Here is a 9,438-nt window from a genome sequence, read left to right on the forward strand (position 1 = left end):
AATCCAAGCCGTGTTCTGCCGTTGGATGCCCCCGTGGCACCAGAAGGCAAAGACCCACCGGAGTCCCACTGTCTTCTCCAGCAAGCCCCCCAAACCCCAACAGACAGTTCAAACCCCAGAGGAGAGCAGGGGGGCATCTCCCAAAACTGGAATTCGCTTTCCTGCAAGACATTTTCTGTCCCACCCACCCCGGGCTGCTTTCATAATGTCCAAAACTGAACCTGCGGAACATCCAAGAGGTGATATTTATTATCTTGCACATGGTACGAGGAACGCAGGACCGGCAGTGGGTCTGGAGACGAAAGAATGTAATCAATGCTAAATTTAATTTCGGCGTCAGATTTTCCGATGTTTGGGCTTTGCTGGCTGGCGGCAGAAGCTCTTGGAAAAAACTCACCGGGCTCTGAACATCGGAGCGGCTGGGATTCCAAAGTCTCAGCCGGACTCGAGATTTGGGGAAAGGCCACCTCGGATGAAGGCAACGTGGGCAAGGGGCCTCGTTCTCCAGCCCCCTTTTTCTCCCTCTTCATACTCCTCCTCCTCCTCCTTCTGTAATTCCCGTTTTCAAACAAATCCAGCATAGATTCGCAGCCGGTGGCAAAACTCCAGTAGTTGCCTTTACCTTTGTCGTTGCCTTCTGCTCTGGGAACCTGGGTTTGTTAAAAATGAAATAAAATAAAAATGAAAAACAGCCATGCTGTCAATCATGGACCTTCAGAAATAGGGGTCTCATCAGTGATGGGCTCCTACCGGTAGAAAAATTTGGGTCAGGGATGCAGAACCGGTAGAAAAATTTGGGACAGGTATGCAGAACCGGAAGAAAAATTTGGGGCAGGTACGCAGAACCGGTAGAAAAATTTGAGTCAGGTATACAGAACCGGTAGAAAAATTTGGGGCAGGTACGCAGAACCAATGGAGAAATTTGGGACAGGTATGCAGAACCGGTAGAAAAATTTGGGACAGGTATGCAGAATTGGAAGAAAAATTTGGGACAGGTATGCAGAATTGGAAGAAAAATTTGGGACAGGTATGCAGAATTGGAAGAAAAATTTGGGACAGGTATGCAGAATTGGAAGAAAAAATTGGGACAGGTATGTAGAATTGGAAGAAAAATTTGGGACAGGTATGCAGAATCGGTAGAAAAATTTGGGACAGGTATGCAGAATTGGAAGAAAAATTTGGGACAGGTATGCAGAACCAATGGAGAAATTTGGGACAGGTATGCAGAATTGGAAGAAACATTTGGGACAGGTATGCAGAACCAATGGAGAAATTTGGGACAGGTATGCAGAACCAATGGAGAAATTTGGGACAGGTATGCAGAACCGGTAGAAAAATTTGGGACAGGTATGCATAATTGGAAGAAAAATTTGGGACAGGTATGCAGAACCAATGGAGAAATTTGGGACAGGTATGCAGAATTGGAAGAAAAATTTGGGACAGGTATGCAGAACCAATGGAGAAATTTGGGACAGGTATGCAGAACCGGTAGAAAAATTTGGGACAGGTATGCAGAATTGGAAGAAAAATTTGGGACAGGTATGCAGAATTGGAAGAAAAATTTGGGACAGGTATGCAGAATTGGAAGAAAAATTTGGGACAGGTATGCAGAACCGGTAGAAATTTTTTGAATTTTTTCTTCTTTTTTCCCCTTCTGAGCTCTGGGTATGTTTTTTCCTATCGCAGTAAATGAAGTTGAATGTGTACAATTTTAGGAGAGCTGTGTGTGTGTGTGTGTATAACTTTATACAGTAGATAATGTATACTGCTCAAAACAAAATAAAGGGAACACTTCAACAACACAATATAACTCCAAGTAAATCAAACTTCTGTGAAATCAAACTGTCCACTTAGGAAGCAACCCTGATTGACAATCAATTTCACCTGCTGTTGTGCACATTCAACTTTGTACAGAACAAAGTATTCAATGAGAATATTTCATTCATTCAGATCTAGGATGGGTTCTTTGAGTGTTTCCTTTTGAGCAGTATATATTTTTGTGTGCTTGTGTGTAATATGTATGTACACATATGGCATATATACATAGAATTAAATAGTATACCAGTATTTTGGAAGTTCAGTCATAGTAAATGATGGGGAAATTGTATCTCTCTAAGGCAAGGAGAAGCCAGGCACCCTAACCCAAACCCTTGTCGTGAGTGACGTCAAGTTGGCCACCTTTAAGCCAGTCACATGACCTTTAAGCCACCTTCCCCGGTCACATGATCATCAAGCCACTCCCACCTGGTCACACGGCCATCAAAGCACACCCACAAAATAAGCCACGCCCACAGCGTGGTAGTAAACATTATTCCAGCCCTTCACTGGATCTCATCCACCCTGTCTGGAAACTAATCATGGTTTGAGAGCTTCAAAGATGAAGGTCTGGTTGGGATCTACAAGGGTTTCCGTGGGGAAGGGAGGCTCCTTTGGACGTGCGCTGGAGCTCGGAGGAGGCTGGCCAACTAGGAGGATGGTGGTGACCTCAGAAGGTGGAGGTCCAGCTTTATAGACAGAGGTTGTCCGCCACGGCTGCCCATTTTGGTTTGTGGCCCAGAGTCCCTGACCTCTCGGCACGTAGGCTGCAAATGTTGCCTTCTCCACATCTGCCACCACTTAGATGGTGAGGCTCATATAAACAGCTATGACAAGTTGCTGAGATCCAGGCGCTCTAATTATAGACATTTGGAGGGTGAATAGCCCCTTCAGTCTGCTGCGTACACACTTTCTTTCTTTCTTTCTTTCTTTCCTTCCCTTCTTTCCCTTCCTTCCTTCCTTTCCTTCCTCCTTCCTTCCTTTCCTTTCCTCCTTCCTCTCTTTCTTCCTTCCTTTCTCTTTTCTTCCTTTCATTCCTTCCTTTCTGTTTTCTTCTCTTTCTTTCTACCTCCTCCCTCCCTCCCTCACTTTCTTTCCTTCCACTCCTTTCCTTCCTTTCTCTCTCTCTTTCTCTCTCTCTTTCTTTCTTTCCTTCCTTCATTGCTTCCTTTCTCTTTTCTTCCTTTCTTCCTTCTTTCTTTCTTTCCCCTCTTTCTCTTCCTTCCTTCCCTTTCCTCCTTTCTTTCTTTCTTTCTTTCTTCCTTTCTCTTTTCTTTCCTTCCTTCCTTTCTCTTTTCTTCTTTCTTTCTTTCTACCTCCTTCCTCCCTTTCTTTCCTTTCTCTCCTTTCCTTCCTTTCTCTCTCTCTCTCTTTCCTTCCTTCCTTTCTCTTTTCTTCCTTCCTTCCTTCTTTCTTTCTCTCTCTTTCTTCTTTCTTTCTATCTCTCCCCCGCCCCCTTTCCCCTCTCTATTTCTGTCTATCTCTCTCTTCTCTCTCTTTCTCTCCTCTTTTCCAATAAAATGACTGAACTTATATTTCAAAACATCTCCACTTAATGGCCATTCATTCCCTCCACCTTTTCTTCAAATGAGGATCATGGTTTTCTCCAAAATTACCAAAGTTTTGTTTAGTTTAGCTTTTTAAAAAAAAATGCTGTAAGGGGATTGGAATCCTCTCTGGTTTATGATCTCTAACGTGGCTCTTCTTTGGTCTGTTTTTAAGATTTTCTTACTCTTTCACTTGCAAGCTACTCAGGGTAGCTTGGAATTGATTGACCTCTCAATTTAATCAATCAATCCTCTAATATTGCACAGATAATGTTCCCTAGTTGGGTAGGGAAAGGTCTGTAAGTTAATCACCAAGTTCAGAGACAACCAAGGACCTCACAACCATCCTCTTCTTGAACTTTGCCAACCCAATTCCCTTCTAGCACTGATGGTGTTACCTTGTTGGGTCATAAAACATCTTCAGAGAGGGCGGCATACAAATCTAATAAATTGAATTGAATTGAATTGAATTGAATGTGCAACATAACCATAACCAAGCTCAGAGACCATCAAGGACTTCATAGTTCAACTCTGAGCTACAGCTTTTCTCTTCTATCAACCCAACAATAACATCCCAGAGAGTAATTTGGAATACAGTGTCCAGTTCTGGAGACCTCACCTACAAAAAGATATTGATCAAATTGAACGGGTCCAAAGACGGGCTACAAAAATGGTGGAAGGTCTTAAGCATAAAATTTATCAGGAAAGACTTCATGAACTCCATTTGTATAGTCCGGAGGACAGACGGAAAAGGGGGGACATGATTGAAACATTTAAATATGTTAAAGGTTTAAATAAGGTTCAGGAGGGAAGTGTTTTTAATAGGAAAGTGAACCCAAGAACAAGGGGGCACAGTCTGAGGTGAGTTGGGGGAAAGATCAGAAGCAACGTGAGAAAATATTACTTGACTGAAAGAGGAGTAGATGCTTGGAACAAACTTCCAGCAGACGTGGTTAGTAAATCCACAGGAACTGAATTAGAAACATAGAAACATAGAAGACTGACAGCAGAAAAAGACCTCATGGTCCATCTAGTCTGCCCTTATACTATTTCCTGTGTTTTATCTTAGGATGGATATATGTTTATCCCAGGCATGTTTAAATTCAGTTACTGTGGATTTACCAACCACGTCTGCTGGAAGTTTGTTCCAAGGATCTACTACTCTTTCAGTGAAATAATATTTCCTCACGTTGTTTTTGATCTTTCCCCCAACAAACTTCAGATTGTGTCCCCTTGTTCTTGTGTTCACTTTCCTATTAAAAACACTTCCCTCCTGAACCTTATTTAACCCTTTAACATATTTAAATATTTCGATCTATGTTTCTAATTTGAAAGTTCTTCTCAGATCACCAAGATCAACTCGCCCTCAACCATACGTTGGAAGGACGACCCAACCCAGAACAGGTTGAGTGCACGGACAGAAGGCAGGTGTGTCTTGCAGGCTTACCTTGACAAAACAGCTGTTGAGAGACAGGTTGTGACGAATGGAATTCTGCCATGCTCGTTGGTTCGTCCGATAGTATGGGAACTTCTTCATAATGAAATCGTAGATGCCGGAAAGGGTCACCTTGTTGGACGGGCTCTGCTGAATGGCCATGGCGATCAAGGCGATGTAGCTGCCCAAAGAAAGATGAGAAAATTAAGGACATCATAACCACGTTGGGTGCGAAGGGGATGATATATAGAGAGACTTGGAAAATGGGATAATTCAATAGGCTTTGTGGCACAGAGGATGCTGCCTTGAATGTGATTATGGTAATAAAGATTAAGTATGTCTCCTTGAACGGAAGGAACTGAACAAGGTTTGAACTCAGGAGCTTGATAAGTTCAACCAGATGGCTTTTGAAACTTCCAAATCAGTAGCAAGCAACATCAAGTCTTGAAACACAAAAGGGACCATGTGGAACTCCATTTAATTTACTGTATCAAACCATAGCTGGCTTTACATCTTGCAGCAAACCATGATTATTTTAAAGCTTGATCTGCTGATTAGATAGATAGACAAACAGCAACAATAATAATAATTATTATTATTAATGATGATGATGATGATGATGATGATTTATTAGATTTGTATGCCGCCCCTCTCCGAAGAAAGACAGACAGACAGACAGACAGACAGACAGACAGATGGAGAAAGACAGACAGATAGACATAAGTAGGTAGGTAGTTGGTGGGTGGGTGGACGGATAGATAGATAAATAGATAGATAGATAGATAGATAGATAAATAGAACAATAGACAGACAGACAGATGATAGGGATGAATGGATGATAAGTGGGTGGGTGGATGGATGGATAGACAGGTGAGAGAGAGAGAGAATAGGGATGAACGGATGGACAGATGGACGGATGGACAGTTGGATGGGTGGATGCACTGATGGGCAGGACAGACAAACAGACAGAAAGATGAATGATAGTGATGGATGGGTGAATGTATAGAGAGATGATAAATAGATAGATGTAATAGATATAGCTACGCCCCTGAATGGTTTCACACATTGTGTTAGAAAGGCAGAATGTACGTTTGGTTGCCATACTGTTATGAGGAGCCAATATTTGTAGCTGAGGGTTGAACTGTGGGGTCTTTGGTGCTCTCTAAGCTGGGTGCAGACTTTTCATGACCCAACTAGGGAACATCACCAGTGCAATATTATTGGATAGATTGATTAAACTTAGAGGTCACTCAATCCCAAACTACCCTGGGTAGCTCGCCAAAAAACAGAACAATTAGACACAAGAAGAGTTTCCCCCCAAACGCCATCACTCTGCTAAACCAATAATTCCCTCAGCACTGTCAAAATTCTTCCTAAGTCTGCACTACTATTAATCTCCTCATCGTTCCCATTGCCCATCTCCTCCCACAAATGACGGTATGACTGTAATTCGTTGCCTGTACCCTTACAATTTATATTGACTGGTTCTTAATGTGATTTGATTGCTTATTTGTACACGGACTATCACTAGGTGTTGTACCTTATGAACTTATGTTTTTTTTATGTACACTGAGAGCATCTGCACCAAGACAAAGTCCTTGCATATCCAATCACACTTTGCCAATAAAATTCTACTCTACTCTACTCTACTCTACTCCACTCCATTCCACTCCTCTACTCTACTCTACTCTTCTCTACCCTTCTCTACTCTACTCTAGTAGAGTATTCTACTCTACCCTACCCTACCATACTCTACTCTACTCTATTTCTACTCCATTCCATTCCACTCCATTCCTCTACTCTACTCTTCTCTAACCTTCTCTACCCTTCTCTTCTCTTCTCTACTCTACTCTACTTCTACTCCACTCCACTCCATTCCTCTACTCTACTCTACTCTACTCTTCTCTACCCTTCTCTACCCTTCTCTACTCTACTCTACTCTACTCTAGTAGAGTACTCTACTCTACCCTACCCTACTCTACTCTATTTCTACTCCATTCCATTCCACTCCATTCCTCTACTCTACTCTACTCTTCTCTACCCTTCTCTACTCTACTCTACTCTACTCTACTCTACACTACTTCTACTCCACTCCACTCCATTCCTCTACTCTACTGTACTCTACTCTACTCTACTCTTCTCTACCCTTCTCTACTCTACTCTACTCTACTCTACTCTACCCTACTCTACCCTACCCTACCCTACTCTACTCTAAAATGGGAAAAAAACATAAAAGCAATCAAAGGAGAACCATGTACTATATACCCCTCAAAATATACTGTACATTATAAAAAATGTGCCAAGCCAGTCATTCGCTTGCTTGGTGTTTCCAGGTAGAAACCTGACTTTTAAGTTTTATTCCCAAATACAAGTGTCTTGCATTCTCTCACTCAACCCACACTGCAACTGTGATTAGTCAGGCATATTGGCCAAACGGGGGGCAACAGCTCTGAAGATTATTATTATTATTATTATTTAAATAAAAAATAAATATCTTGATTACACATTCCACCGATAAAAAAAGTCACCATGATCGTTGCTTTGTTCTATGATAGAATCTGTATTTTCTTCTCCGTAGGGAAGGGGGGGAAATGATTATTTTAAAAAATGTAGACCCAGTCACTTTATCAACTCAAAGTAGCTGTAACTTCTGTGAATAGGAGAAGATTGTGACTTTAGCACGAGAAGGAATTGTTTGGTGGCTATTTTGCCAAGGTTCAGTGCATTTTTTAAGGGCGGGGGAGAATTGGGGTCAGATCCTGCACCCTGACTTTGATGTGCATTATTTTATTGGAGAGCAAAAGCAAGTTGCAAACAAGCAAATTTCATCCCATTGGCTTCATTAGCAGAGGCATTTTTTTAATCAACATGAATAAATTTCAGTGAGGATGGAATAAGATCTATTCAATGCAAATATCCCACCTGGTGGAACTTAACAATTAAAAGCACCCTTTCTTTTAGAGTTTAAAAAAAAAATTATCCTTATTTGTTTTCTTCTTAAGTTGTGATGTGTTTATCGAAGAGGAAGTTTAATCATAAAAGCAACAGCTAAAGAGTTAGGACAGCCGGTCCAGCTCATTTTCGTTTGGATGAAAATTGCAAGCCCCCTTTTTTTCAATTTTCTTCTCCACAATGAAAGAGAAGGCAAATTCTCAGGGTAGTCAATTTAAACCCACCAAAAATGCATTGGAGAGGAGGACCAGTGAGTTGCAAAAGTTCAAAATTAACTGGGGGAAAAAGGGGATTTAAGAGATAGAGTTGAGTCTCAATAGCCACAACCCTGTCTAGATTTGGAGGTGCACGGCAGCACAAAATGCACTCTTTTTTTGACCTAACCAAATGCGACACCTCAGTCTAATGTTTCCCGTCATTTGCCCTTTCCACCTAAAGAGCGATTTAAAATTTTTTTCAGGGGCCAGTTATTTTCGCTTATGAAAATAGAAAATCTAAAACCCGATCAACCTTATAATCTTGTCTCCTTGCTGAGATCTTTATGAAGGATAGTGGAAGAAAGAGAGAGAAGGAAGGGAGGAAGGGAGGAAGGAAGGAAGAAGAGGAAAGGAAGGGAGGAAAAAAGAAAGAAAAAGAAGAAAGGGAGAAAAAAGAAAGGAAGATGGAAGGAAGGAAGGAAAGAAGAAAGGAAAAAATAAAGGAAAGAGGAAGGGAAAAGAAAAGAAGAAAGAAGAGGAAAGGAGGGAAGAAAGGAAAAAGAAAAGAAGAAAGGAAAAAGAAGGGAAGAAGGAAGGGAGGGAGGAAGGAGAGGGAAGGAGGGAGGGAGGAAAAAAGAAAGAAAAAGAAGAAAGGGAGAAAAATGAAGGAAAGAAGAAAGGAAAAAAGAAAGGAAGAAGGAAAGGAGGAAAGAAAAAACGAAAAAAGTAAAGGAAGGAGGAAGGAAGGAAGGAGGAAGGAAAAAAGAAAGGAAGAAAGAAGAGGAAAGGAGGGAGGGAGGAAAAAAGAAAAGAAGAAAGGAAAAAGAAGGGAAGAAGGAAGGGAGGGAGGAAGGAGAGGAAAGGAGGGAGGGAGGAAAAAAGAAAGAAAAACAAGAAACTAAGAAACTAAGAAAGGAAGAAGGAGGGAAAGAAAGAAAGAAGGCAAGAAGAAAGGAAGGAAGGAAGGAGAGGGAAAGAGGGAGGGAAAAAGAAAAAAAGAAGAAAGAAAGGAAGAAGGAAAGAAAGAAAGAAGGAAGGAAAGAAGGAAAGAAGGAAAGAAGGAAAGAAGAAGGAAAGAAGGAACATTTTCCCAAGCTCCCAAATTATGCACACCCCTGCACACCTAGCTTAAAAAGTTCAACTTACCTGTAAGCAGGTCTGGTGAATCTTTTCTCTTCGTCTGAAGTGCAGGCGGGGTAATCGTCGGCATCATAATTAAAGCAGTTGTAAGGGTATTGTGTGTTATCAAACATTTCTTTCTCCTGGGTTTCTTTGAGCTCCCGAGAAGGAGGGAAGAGGTTGGGGAGGGGTGTTTCTTTATGAATGCTCCCCACCTCCCTTGCTCCCTCTCTTGCCTCCCACCCGCCTCCCACCCACCCACCCACCCCCTCTTTCTCTCCCTCTCTCTCCCACACACACATATATACACACACATATACACACAGGACAATTCTACCCACCCACCCCTCGCACTTTCTTTAGGAGCTTTCAG

General features: G+C 41.8%; 1 protein-coding gene across 1 annotated transcript; it reads right to left on the minus strand.

Moving 5' to 3' along the window:
* Positions 1-200: 200 nt before the first annotated feature.
* LOC139155548 (forkhead box protein L3-like) lies at positions 201-9,199 on the minus strand. The gene is made up of 3 exons (XM_070730730.1): positions 9,093-9,199; positions 4,810-4,978; positions 201-650 (listed from the first exon to the last, which is right to left on the minus strand). The coding sequence occupies exons 1-3, from the start codon at positions 9,197-9,199 to the stop codon at positions 201-203; spliced, it is 726 nt and encodes a 241-aa protein (XP_070586831.1).
* Positions 9,200-9,438: the final 239 nt, after the last annotated feature.

The sequence above is a fragment of the Erythrolamprus reginae genome, unplaced genomic scaffold (genome assembly GCF_031021105.1).
Source record: "Erythrolamprus reginae isolate rEryReg1 unplaced genomic scaffold, rEryReg1.hap1 H_3, whole genome shotgun sequence".
NCBI classification, from domain to species: domain Eukaryota; kingdom Metazoa; phylum Chordata; class Lepidosauria; order Squamata; family Dipsadidae; genus Erythrolamprus; species Erythrolamprus reginae.

What these genes read in the sequence shown, in the direction of transcription:
- LOC139155548 (XM_070730730.1), bottom strand. Translation starts at nt 9,199, where the DNA reads ATGTTTGATAACACACAATACCCTTACAACTGCTTTAATTATGATGCC. An exon ending in TTCACCAGACCTGCTTACAG is followed by an intron (nt 4,979 to 9,092) that starts GTAAGTTGAACT and finishes TTCTTTGGGCAG; the next exon opens with CTACATCGCCTTGATCGCCA. An exon ending in TCAACAGCTGTTTTGTCAAG is followed by an intron (nt 651 to 4,809) that starts GTAAGCCTGCAA and finishes TAACAAACCCAG; the next exon opens with GTTCCCAGAGCAGAAGGCAA.